Consider the following 13,074-nt stretch of genomic DNA (forward strand, 5'->3'; position numbering starts at 1 on the left):
GACAAAACAATTACAGGACTGTTCTATGTAAAACTTTAAGAAATGGTCCATCTCTGCAGTGGTTCAAACCTAATGAACGTGGGAACTCATGCTGCAGTGCTGAAGGGAAAAATTCCTAATGATTACCACAGAAAGAACTATTCTAACAGGAACATGATTCTAGAACTCACAAATTGACATAACCAATAGGATTTTGATGTCACCATCCTTAATAATGACAGTGTAGATGTTGGAATTATTTGTTATTTGTAGTTTTCAGTTACTTATACCTTTCAAAATAACGAAGGATAAAACAGAACTTTGTAAAGTGTTAACTCTGGTTCTTTCAGGTAGGATCAGATGGTTGGTATCCTAGGTAATTTCTACTTAAGCGTTATATAAATAACAAAGCTATTGCATAATGATAAATTCTAAGCAAATTAGGGAATACAGTTTAATTAACAGCAACAACAAAATGCTTCTCAGAAGAATCTAGTTTTTCTATGTCTTCATCATTATTGTTATAGTCATCATCATCACTACATTTTTTTGAGTGCTCACTATGTGTCAAGCACTGTTCTAAGCCTACTGCATTACTGCAGATAAGGGAGAGGAAGTGAGTGGGTGATTTTGCTTAATGTAGACTGGGAAGTGAGTGGGTGATTTTCCTTAATGTAGATTGGGGCTCATGGAATGGGGTGGCAAACTGATATTTTAAAGAGCATTTGGAAATCAGGTTGGTAAAATTCAACGAATATACTGGTAGTGTTTTTCACAGTAATAATATTGAAGAGGTAATATTTTATGGTAATTAAAATCAATGCCACTTTTTAAAAAAATTACTTTTCTGGGAGGAGTATCAATGTGGAACACAATGAATATTGTAGAAGCAAACTGACATTTCAAAAATTTTTTATGGGAAAACTCTTCAAATCAAATATATGATCCAAATAAAAGATAGAGAAGTAATTCCTGTTTGTCACAGCAAAGAGAGCACAGAGCCACTCAAGTGTCCTGTGCAGTACATTTGCTAGCAAAGATGTGCCCACAAACCATAAAACATTTCTGTCCATGGCTCATATATGAAATTCTTTTAATCTCTGAATTTTAAGGTATGTTAGGTAAAAGTTTTGAATAGAAGTGGTCTACTTTAATTTTAATACACCAAAAATGAGCTGTAGTCTTTATGATAAAAAAGATGGCAGTACCCAAAATGTATTATCTATATCTAGTAAGCTACTTCAGTTTTTCTTCTATCAATGTCTAATATAATTACATGGTTTATGAAATAAAATTATCTAGAAATATTTCCATATAATTGATTGCATAGGATTTAATTTAAGCTCTAAAAAGAACAGTATAAATTATGAATGGAATATACCACCATTTCTGCAACTATAGAATTTCATATAAACCTTAGGCATTTATAGACAAAATTAAAATATGCTAGTAGTTCCTACAATATTCTTGTTTTTTTACTGTATTTACAGTGTAATTATTTATTTGTTTTTATTATATTTCCAATGACATGAAGTTACCTGCATTTATACTAGATTACTTAAAAGTAATTATACTTAAATTATACTTAAAGCAAATTATACTGTATTTTATCTAAAGTTTAAAATAATGACAATCTTGCATAATAAAATAGACTCTACTCAATATCCAATGGATACAAAAAGGCTACTTTAACAATTATACCGTAAGCCATTTATTTGATGTATAAGATTACAAAATAAAAATTCCCTTAAAAATTAGATGAACATTTGTGAAATATTTCTAATATTTTCCCCTGAAGTATGTTAAGAGAAACAGAATATGCAAAACTGTAAGCCTCAGACAACACATGAATTAATAATGTAAATCCTGGAACCCTGGACAAGTTTTATTTGGGTGAGTATAATATCAGGTACTGACTGATTTTTATTGCCAGCTATAATTCACTGGCCAATGTTCTTCTAATGTGCTAGAAAGGATAAGGATCAAGACAACTCCTAATTTGTTTATATAAAATTTACCCATCTCTCTTTCATGTGCTGTGGAAGTTGATGTGATGGTGGGTTAGCAAAATCAACACAAGTAAATAGGCCTTGAGAGTATTTTCTAAGATAACTGCAGTTCTGGCTACTTGCTAACCTTTTAGGAATAAAATGGTATAAAAATTACATAAATTGGACATGATTTAAAAGGTTAGAGAAAGAGTTATGGAGTGACATTGGTCTATGAAGACTCATAATTTTGAAATTGTTTCAAATCCATGTCTAACGTGAAAAACATTTTACCCAAGAACATTATTGACTTTCCATGTTAATTTCTAAGATAATGTGGAGATCTCTCTCAAGTTAATGCTAAATTTTTGTAAACAAAGCTCACATTTCTCAGTGAATCATAATAGTAATCTAAGTTGTGAAAGTTCAGAGCAGGGATCTCTTAAAACACAAAGAAAATGATAGTTTTGAGGAACTTAGTCTTGGCTTGTGGAACTTGGTTTTGACAAGATGTCTACCCTTGCAAATGCCCATTCATTCATACACTCTATTTTCAGCATTCTTGATTAGCTTAAATGATGTTTTACTTACATTTAGAAAGATGAAGAGTACCAAGCACCGGCGTGTGAGTGTGAACTTCATTTTTGGTTTTTGAGGATGATCTTCTAAGTCCTAGAAAAATATACAAGTAACAAAGATATTTAAATTAATAAATAGAGCTTTAATATTAACTATAGTCAATTTGTTTTTCTTGTTCTTTCTAGTTGTCTTGGAGACGATCTTCAATATATTGGTGATGCAAATGCAGTTACACGTTCCATTGACCTTCCTTTCAGCCACGAATGACTGGTGTCTGTTTGTTGTCTAAAGTCCTCCTATTAAGAAATCCCACAGCCATCTTTACGTATCAGGACAAAAATAAGGGATTCAGAGACATCAAGAGCAATCAATGTGGACTTCAGTTAACACGTGTTACCAGTAGAACTGCTGAAAATTTCAATGGAAACATCCAAAAAGAAATCACTTCATTGGTTCATTGGACATGAACAAATACAGTCTATGATTTGTAGAGGATCATTAGTCATGCCCTCTAGGTAATTTAAGGCCAACTTTGATTTAAGTAGTCTTTTTAGAGCCTTGAGTATTTTTCTTTCCTACAAAATTTTCTACAAACTTCAAGTTGCTACTAAGAATAAATTGCTTCAATAGCAGGGATTAAGTATGTCACCTAACAGCTCACCATTCCTACTCAAAAGCATAGAATAGTTAGAAACATGCTGCTGTATTACAAATAACAGTTTTTTATGCTAGGCTTAAGTTAGTATCTAACAGTTTGCCTAATATACTTGCTCCCAGAAGAGTAAGCTATACTCCATTTACATATCAGTAAGAGAAGAGAAAATAAAGAAGGAGAAACTAAAGTTTTCTCCCAGATTGCTAGCATGGGTATAAGGATGGATAAGGAAGGAATTCAGGAAGGAAAGTAGGGGAAAGAGAAGGAGCTTTTAATTTGTCTTTTCCCTTAACTGACAATATTACTATGTGAGTATTGGATGAGCCTTATTTCTGGGGTAAAAGGTAGGACTTTTGAAATGTGTTATGTGTACTCATGAAATTAACACAGCTTTCCTTAATTAGATCTTGCTTTTTTTAGAAGGAAATTATAGATATACATTGAATTTCTAAAAGTCGGCTGCTTATGGTAGTCCTATGATTTAGCCTCTAAGAGAAGCAAAATGTGGGGAATGTTACAGGTGCCAGAATAAAAAGCCCGATCTCTTCTTTAGATGAAAGTCCTACTCATTAATTCCAAATGCGAGGGCTAAGCACAGTGAGAAGTCAGCTTCTCTATGAAGGTGAATATGGGGTGATTAGGCAATTAATTGGCTTGTTCTATGTCATATATTTGATGTCATTTGATATTTTATAAAGTATAAGTTGCTAGGTTTTGGCTCATGGTATCATCACCATGAGAAGCGTCAGAGGCTGTGGGAGAATTGTTCCCCTACAACTGAGTGAGACTGCAGTCATTTTGCTGTAGGAAAGGGGAGCCCCGTGGTTTCAAAGCCTCACACACTACTTTTATGATTTTACCACGAACAACTATGGTGAATGAAAATAGTATGAACATGGATCTGAGATTGAAAATTTGGAAATGACAGAGGAGTTTAGTCGAGAAACAAAGTCCTTTCCTTTTCCCAATAATTGAGAGGTGTATAATTTTACATACTCTTGCATGATTTTGAACTATAATAAATTTCTCATGTACAACTTTAAAGCAGATCTGGGCTGTACCAAACTTGACTCCGGTCAGAAAATTTCAGCTGTAATTCTCCAGGATTAAATAGTTCTTTGCCTCTCTTTGAGAGAAGTATTTTGTGGTGATCTGTGAAGAGGAGAGAAAGATCATATAAGTAGAATTATGAAGAAAGGGCTTTATGAATTTAAGGAAGAAAAAGAATGCCTTCTTCATGGCAAAGAAGAGTAGAATCAGAGTGGTGAAGAAGTAATTCATCTTCACTAAGATTCTTCCAAGGAAGGAGAAAAAAAAAAGAATGAAGAAAGTTAAAAAGAACAATGAATGTGGAAACCCAAAATGAGCTAACCTATAGCTTAGTTGAATGGATGATTAACGAATGGATAGACTGCAGGATGGAATCAAGGAAAAAACTTGATGGAAAGACTAACATGGAATTTCCAGTAGGTTGGGTGCAGAAGGACTTTATTCAGTTTTGTAACCCAAGAACCAGAAAGAAATCTGGAACACAGTGCTCAGTAAATGTTGGTTGCTTAGTTTAAGGGATGACGTAGGGTCAGAATTTGGTAAGGCAGTAAGCATTATTCTTTTCCCAAGGGTCATAGTTGTAGAGTTAAGAGACTCTAATTTCTGCTTTTACTTTTATTATTTCTTTTGTTTTCGTCAAGGAGTTTCACCTCTATGCCAGTTTCTTGTCTATAAAGACTCCTTAGCCATTCCTCCTTGAGTAGGAGAAGAACACACTTCCAACGGGAAGCATAACAAGCCCTCTGGATCTGTCCAGCAGTCTAGTTAGGGCAGTGGTTTCCAAGATGTCTTTTAGTCACCTTTTTCTAAAAACAAAAACTCTTATGGAGCCCCGTATATAAACCAGATGAATGTGGAATCCAAAAACTTGATTATGGAGCCTGATTTAGAATATGTAAATGAAATAATCTTGGACAGTGGTTCAATTACTGGGTGGGACAACAGAATCTGCATTGCTTTGAATCTACAAATGAGCACTCATCACTAATCTTTTCTCTTAGAAATTGTATTCTTTTGTCGCAGAGGATGAGTAGGTCAGTGGAAACCACTTTTATTAATACACAGAGTCTAAATCACTAATTCAGTGATGATGATTGAATAGAATAATCTTCATTGAATGAGAACAAACTTCCTTGACATGTAAAGTTATATTGTTTTTATTTATTTTTTGTGGAAAGAATATGAAATGTCAATGTCTGAAAATAATGTGTCTATTCTCATAGATCAGCATTTCCAAAAGTGTATTCCATAGAATAGCAGTAATCCCATGAGAAGCAGCATAAAATAAAGTTTCCATGGCCAAAAATGTTTAGGAAATTAAGCATTTCCTATATTCTTCTGAGAGATCTACTATAGACATTAGCACTTTAAAGTATTTAATTTTCCCGTACCAAAATCACTAGTTTGACTTTGTCTTCATTCTCCAAACCTGTTTGACTATGATAAAAAAAAATCTTTTTTGCAATAACATTTATTAACCCATCTACAGAATATACTTTGGAAAATGCTCTTTTGGCTCAATGGCAATTTCTAACCCACCATAGTCTATTAAGTTTGCAAGTCATGAGAAAGAGCTGCCCTTTTACTTAAAAATTTCTTTTTTCTCCTCCATGGAGCAAAAGTGGAATTTCTGAGGTCTTAAATATTCCCTAGCGTTGGTACAAAGCCCAAAGCTATAAAAGGCATCTCAGAGGCAATTGCTCCTTTGGAGCAATATTTGTTAAGAACCTCTCCCCTAAATCCCTGGCTATGAGAACATAAGTAGGATGAGGGTATGCACAAAGAGTAGCAAAGAGAAGAGACAGGCACTGCTTATCTCAAAATAGTTATAGCCTTTTGTCACCTACGGGCTAGAATCTGTTTCAAATTTGAAATTTGACATTTCTTTTGGAAACAGATCTATCTAATAAGTTTCTGTAGACATAGTCCAAGTGAACAGGTAAATAAATTTTGTGAAACCACAGGGTATGCTGGGTTGTTGCCTCAGCAATACCTTGGATGTTTGGATAACTCCTTGATTATATGATCTATTAGAAAGTTGTTCTTCATTACTATAGGAACTCATTTGTCAAGACATAATGCCATCGTAAACCCAATTTATGTTGACGTATTGAGCAAAGCAGAATGGCTTTTTGCTTCTCATTATGAGTTTAAAATGTTCATCTAATTCCAAGGTCCAAGTTTAGTTAGTAAAAACTGGTGTCTCTGCAATGGGGAGCTGTTTATTTGGTAAACAGGTTGGCACATCATGTAAAAGAACCTAGATGAGAAGGGAAGCAGAATAAAAATGATGTCAGATTTAAAAAAATGACTTTTTCTTTGACTCTTGTCAATGGCCCGACATAGTAAGTGTTCAATAAACATTTATTGAATGAAAAAAATAGCTTGCCTTTAAGCAGTTGGCTAGGCAACATCAATCAGTGGGAAATCTTGGAGAAATGGTTCAGGATCACATGCAGTTCGAAAGTGTGAGATTACTCAAATGGATATTATTAATGAATAATTAAATAGTATTTGGTTAATTAAGACCAATTTGAGGAAAAGGTATTGTGACCTCATCAATACTTTCTAGTACTGGATCTCCAATAGAGCCATGATAGAGAAATAGGAACTGTTTGATTCAAATCAATTTAATTAAAAACACATCATGCACTTATTATGTGTGCCTTAATATCATCTCAAAATAAAGTTCAGCTTCAATATGAGAGGTTGGAAGAAAAATATTCCAGTCTAAAGGGTCAGCATGGGCAAAGATGAGGATGTGGGAATCATTGAATATATTGAAGAAACTCTAATTGTGCTGGTTCTGAAGTTTATATTCCTGGTCATTACATATATACTGCCATCTGACATGAAAGGAATATACTCAGCTTTGTAAAAATGAAATTCAAGTTGTCAGCAGTGTTGCCCATGCGGAGAACTTAAAATGCACATGATTTTAATTAACATGTTCACTGCTTCTGTATAAGCTAGTAACTTTTATAAGCTCATGGTCTCTGTTGAGATCAGCTATGGTAAATATGGGAAGAGGTGTCAGTGCAGTGTAAAGGAAAAAAAAATCTTGGGCTAAGGAATAAGGAATCCATATTCTAACCCTAAAATAACCTCTAACTCATTATGGACTTTTAAGCATGTTACTGCACCTTTCTGGACATCAATTTCATTATCTATAAATTAGACGGATTCTAATTTAGGGTTCTTATCACTCCAACATTGGCTGTGAGTTGAATTGTAATAACATATAAAAATATATTTTGGAGAAAGAGAAAGCATAGCAATTAGATAAATATTGGGTCTTTTTGACACCCCAGTAGAAAATAAAGATAGCATTTTCCACATTGTGTTGTCCAAAATATAATCCTTGTGATGACTCATTTAATAATGAAAAAGGGAAAGAAAAAGAAGAAAAAGAAAAAGGGAAAGAGCAGTTCACCAGGACAAGGTCTGAGAAATGTTGGAATACCAATGTGTTCTTTTTTGGAAAAAAAATATATTTATGTTAGGATACTGCAGCAATGGATCCTTTAACTAAATTCTAAGTTAGCTCTTGTTATCAATTACTTTACCAGTAAAAACATGCAATTAGCGCCCAAGTAATGAACAAGGAAGCTTGGCTAATAGTTGACTTCCACTGATTTCAGTGAATGAAAGGTGTGTTGCTCTCTCTTTATTAGCAGAAAAGACTACAGTTACAGGCAAATGTTGCAGATTTATTAGCATTTCTTTATTATACTGGAATAAAAATGACAGGACTTGTCTAGATTACTGCAACCCTGATGAATAGATGATTTAAGTATGTTGGTGCTATTACAGCATAAGGAATACAGCCAATAAAAAAAATATGTTTGTGCTTTGTTTTGAAGGTTCATTAACTGATATGTGAAAAGTTTCCTTCTCTCTTACCCAGGAGACTTCCTGAGAGGTACTGTACTGGTTGATTCAAATTATAAGCTCTTTTAAGTCAAACTTTAAAATATTTATGTAGAATTCACTGTCCTACACACATCAAACCATTCTATAAATATCAACAGGAATTCGAAATTGTGGGTTTATGATTTAGTTCTTATATGCACATTATTGTGTCGTCATATACCTCTGACAAACTACTTCTTTCAGAAAAAGATATGCCTGGTTTCACTGAACGATGGAACTGGAAGAGATTCTAGAATTCAAATTTCCCAAACCTCTCATTGTACAGATGAGTTAATGAAAACCTACTGAAACTACATCCCTCAAATTGGTTAAAAGGTTAGTGGAAGAGCTCTAGTTAAATGCCTATCATATTCCCAAATGAGTGGGCACTGTAAACTACTATGATGCCTCATATCAAAAGTTTTTTTCTAGCTGACTTCAACCTTCTGCTAGTAAAGCCTGTATGGTCTAGTTTAGTTGGGAAAGACATAAACCACAACCAAGTTCATCCTCTTGCCCAGTTTGGTTCCTCTTAGTCACCTTTAGGAATTTCCAATTGATTCTGATTTCAAGGATATCTTAGGGTAGAAGATGCTTAGGCCTAAATAAAGTGGATTAAATAAAGGAATATCCTGGGGTGTTATTCAAAATCCTTAACAGTGGCTGCTACTTCCATATCCACCCATCAGGACAATTGCTGGCTATTAACCACAAGCTCTATTGTACCAGTGCTCACCAGCTTCTGTAAGCCAGCCTTGGAGTTCTCTACTTTCCTCCTCTTTCCCATAACCTTGGTGTTCACTGTGCATGTATCTCTGTATGTTTGTGTCTCTGCAGAAATGAAGGTGGAATGGAATGAGGCAAAGAGCTATTATTGTACTTATAAATTCACTCATCAAATATTTACTGAGTCAGATGCACTTTTTGCACTTATGAGCCATTATGTTGTACAGAGAATGCCTGAGTGGGAGCTACTCTTAGGTGCCCCCTTTATTTATACAGGTTTCCCAATCCCTTCACCATTTCTGGGATTCTACACAAAGATATTTCACTGAAAACCTTACAAGGGACAAGCTTGCTCCTGTTTTTTCCAATTCCAGTAGCATATATTTACTAATAGAGAAAGGCACTATATCAGATATAATTTTAACCATTACAAAGCTTTCCTTTTCTTCCTATTAAATTATTTAAGGGTCCATTTCCTTGAAATTTGAGTACCTTGAAAATTATCCATTTTGCATGGCTGTGTAAGCAGTTCAAAAGTTTCTGTAAAATTAGCTGAATTCCCTTGAAAAATAGGGATTAAGTGGGATTAATGACATCAGAGATGGCTAGGCAAGCTGGAACCCTCAATGTTGGCCATGATGATGCAAATGGTCTTCATCATAGCAATTGTTTCCCACCATGACCCTATTAGTCAATATTCAAGATGATGATTTAAGGAACTTGTCTAAAATGATGGTGTCAAAGTCAATTTCAATGTAGCAATTTAATATTTCAGGTGAAGCCAACATGGTAATGTGCTTTATTAATGAAAGCTATTTTCTTTTTTAAAAGAAAACTTTCATGTGACTCACTTTGTCAATTCACTTTTTAAAAATTATATATGTAAAGAAGTTATGGTCCATAAAATAAAACTTAGCCAATCATACATTTAATTAGGAATACCAAAGAAGTAATCTTAATGCATGTGATTTGGCTTGGCGTTGTAGATGGGATAATAACTGAGAAGCATGAAGCCAAGTTCAGTGAATTCAGAACATGTCTGGGAGGCATCTAGATCATCTCTATCCATAAGTAATCCCTATTCATATTTTCCCAATCTCTGACTGAATTTCTATGGCAGCTCTTTTTTTTAAGGTTTTATTTATTTATTCATGAGAGGCACAGAGAGAGAGAGAGAGAGAGGCAGAGACACAGGCAGAGGGAAAAGCAGGCTCCATGCAGGGAGCCTGATGTGGGACTCGATCCTGGGTCTCCAGGATCACACCCTGGGTGGAAGGCAGGCTTCAAACCGCTGAGCTACTGCAGAGATCCCTATGACAGCTCTTTATACTTCCCCTGCCTCCCTCTGGTAGTTTGTGTTCAGGATAGTAGCTAAAGGAAGCACTGGAGAAGTAAGTGCTAGAATTCATGTAATGCCAATGAAGTGAATTGGAATAACTGAGTTGACCAAGAGTTTACTCTAATACGACCTGTGACTTCTCTCAAGGAACCTTGACTGGCAACTTGCTTCTCTAATGTAAGTTGACTAATATAAATTCACTGCTCTGCTGTTGTTATTGGGCACAGTAGCTCAAGGGCAGGTCTTCCTGGGACCTGAACTAACTGCTAGTAGGAAGGTGACGGGTAACAGAGTTCTTCCCTTAGCCTCTGTTCTCAACTGCAACACCTTTGAACTTAAGGCTTTAGGCTCAGGAAAGTTTTGATGTTCTTTGGAAAGATACAGATGGAACCTAATGTTTATCAAGAAAACCTATTATTATCATGGCTGATTGTGTCTCAAAATATATAGTATAGTAGTTTTTAGCCAAATTAAAACATGTATTAAAATGGACTTTTTAAAAAAGATTTTATTTATTTATTCATGAGAGACACAGAGAGAGAGAGAGAGAGAGAGAGAGAGAGGCAGAGACACAGGCAGAGGGAGAAGCAGGCTCCATGCAGGGAGCCGGATGTGGGACCCGATCCCGGGACTCCAGGATCATACCCTGGGCTGAAGGCAGCACTAAACTGCTGAGCCCCCTGGGCTGCCCAAAATGGACTTTTTTTTTTTTTTTTAAAGAAAGAACAGGTAGAAAGGAAGAAAGGAAACTAAAATGAACTGAGTAATTATATTTATTACATTATCTTCATATCAAATGCAAATAAACATTATCCTCACTTTATGCATAAGGAAATAAAGGTTTGCACATATTAAGTGACTTTACTTGAAGTTCTCTCAATGAGGGGCAGAGACAAAATTTGAAAACAGTTCTTCAAAACCATGCTCTTTCCATATTTCACACTGACTAGAATATGTACATTTAAAATCAATATTTGGTAATTGAAAATAAGTTGTTGATAATTTTTCTTTTAAAAAGTATGTGAAATTTTGCTTTGGAAAATACATAGAAGTTTGATATTTTTGTCTCTTAAATTGACAATTTGAAGTTCAGTATTTTAATTTGAAATTGACAATTTGTTCAGTATTTTAAGCATATTTCATTCTTTCTCTCGGTTAATAGATATTTTACTTTATATTTTTATAGAATTCTAATTTGTCATACATTTTTAATAATTAATTTGAAATAATGACAATATATTTCCCTTTATTTTTTTAAAGACTTTATTTTTTTGATATATATAGAGAGAATAGCAAAGCAGGAGGAACTTCAGTGGGAGATTGAGAAGCAGGCTACCCACTGAGCTGGGAACCTATGTGGGGCTCAATCACAAAATGGGCTCCTTCCTGGATACTAGTATCATGACCTCAGTCAAAGGCAGATGCTTAACCAACTGAGCCACTCAGGCACCCCAATATATTTCCCTTTAGAGTCTCTTGATGAACATTCCTTGTTGAATGGTTATGGGCCAATAAGGCTTCTTAGTTTTCATTAGCAATTCATTATTACCACCAAAAATCTTCAACAAGAACCAAATCTAAAAGGCATTAAGAGATTTATGGCTACTCATTTTAAAATCATTACACAGGATGCCTGGGTGGCTCAGTCAGGCATCCAACTCTTAATTTTGGCTCAGGTCATGAAATCAGGGTTGTGAGATTGAGTGCCACATTGGGGTCCACGTTGGGGTCAAGCCTGATTTCCTCTCTCCCTCTCCCTCTACCCCTCTATCCCACAACAAAACAAAACCAGTAGACAAATGTTATCTTCCTAGATCAACAGTATTGACTATATTGACTTTTATCTAAATCATACATGTAAACTAATAATCATACTTTGGAATGATTACTGCTCAAAGACATATGTAAATTATTTATATTCTTTTTTCTAACTTTATTGAAGCAATTATTCACAAGTGCTTCAATGTAAAAGTTGCTCTCTGGGGAATTGTCCTAATGGCAGAGTTGGCCACTAAGGTGAATACTGGGGTAGATTACAACTAATACTCCCTGATTAGCAGTCTCAATATTCTTACAGTATGCAATTTAACAATGCAGTACTATATTTTTCTCCTTCTATTAGAATTAAATGCAGTCTATGTAGCCAAAGATAATTAAGATCAAAATCAAAATACTCAATCCATCAAGGATTTTCTTAGCCCAGTATCAGTGGTAAGGCTAATGTTGATCCCAGTGCTCTCCTAAACCAAAGAACTGTGGGAAATAGATCCAGCCAAATGTTTCCATCTGGTCCATATCAACCGCTGTTTTAGAATCAGCTTAATTAAGCACTGGAAAGAAAAATGTTGAAATAATTTAGAAAGGTATAAAGAGAAGCCTATTAAATACATTAACAAAGGAATATTCAAATATAAAAAGCAACACTTTTGGGAGTGATTTGCTCATACTACTATCAGTTAATACTTTGTTAAATGCCATGGAAGTTCAGAGTTTGTGGCACTGGATTAATTGCAGTTCAATTCTAGTTTGTCTCTCTAGAACAGAGATGTTTCTCATGGAGCTCTGTGTATATAACAAATTCAAGACTTAAAACAGGGAACAAACATTGCTGTACAGTGCACAGGCCCAGCCACCCCACTCACCAATATATATATATATACCCAGTTTACAGAAAGGTAAACCACATGACCACTTGGAATGACAATATTTACTAGAACAGGAAACCAAATCAATAGCACAACTGGAAACATAGTCTAGAAGCTGGTTCCTTGATTTATTTTTAAGGCTAGGATAATTACCACAGTCATTCAGAAATGTCTTTAGTTATTTTTAAATTAACACTTGGT

The 13,074-nt window shown here is 34.7% G+C and overlaps 1 protein-coding gene and 1 long non-coding RNA gene across 3 annotated transcripts in view; one reads left to right on the forward strand and one right to left on the reverse strand.

Annotated features, from left to right (window-relative positions):
- Nucleotides 1–13,074, reverse strand: part of CALCR (calcitonin receptor) — a 158,043-nt gene that overhangs the window by 57,321 nt on the left and 87,648 nt on the right. Inside the window, exon 3 of the mRNA NM_001197142.1 lies at nucleotides 2,559–2,639. Within this exon, the coding sequence (NP_001184071.1) occupies nucleotides 2,559–2,609 (51 nt within the window). The 5' untranslated portion in view covers nucleotides 2,610–2,639. The remainder of the gene's footprint in view (nucleotides 1–2,558; nucleotides 2,640–13,074) is intronic.
- Nucleotides 211–13,074, forward strand: part of LOC111098755 — an 85,017-nt gene continuing 72,153 nt past the window's right edge. For both annotated transcript variants that reach the window (XR_005369168.1, XR_005369169.1), the window contains exons 1-4: nucleotides 211–329; nucleotides 1,778–1,872; nucleotides 2,732–3,061; nucleotides 8,115–8,173. This is a non-coding gene — a long non-coding RNA (uncharacterized LOC111098755). The remainder of the gene's footprint in view (nucleotides 330–1,777; nucleotides 1,873–2,731; nucleotides 3,062–8,114; nucleotides 8,174–13,074) is intronic.

Source organism: Canis lupus, chromosome 14, assembly GCF_011100685.1.
Source record: "Canis lupus familiaris isolate Mischka breed German Shepherd chromosome 14, alternate assembly UU_Cfam_GSD_1.0, whole genome shotgun sequence".
Lineage (NCBI taxonomy): Eukaryota > Metazoa > Chordata > Mammalia > Carnivora > Canidae > Canis > Canis lupus.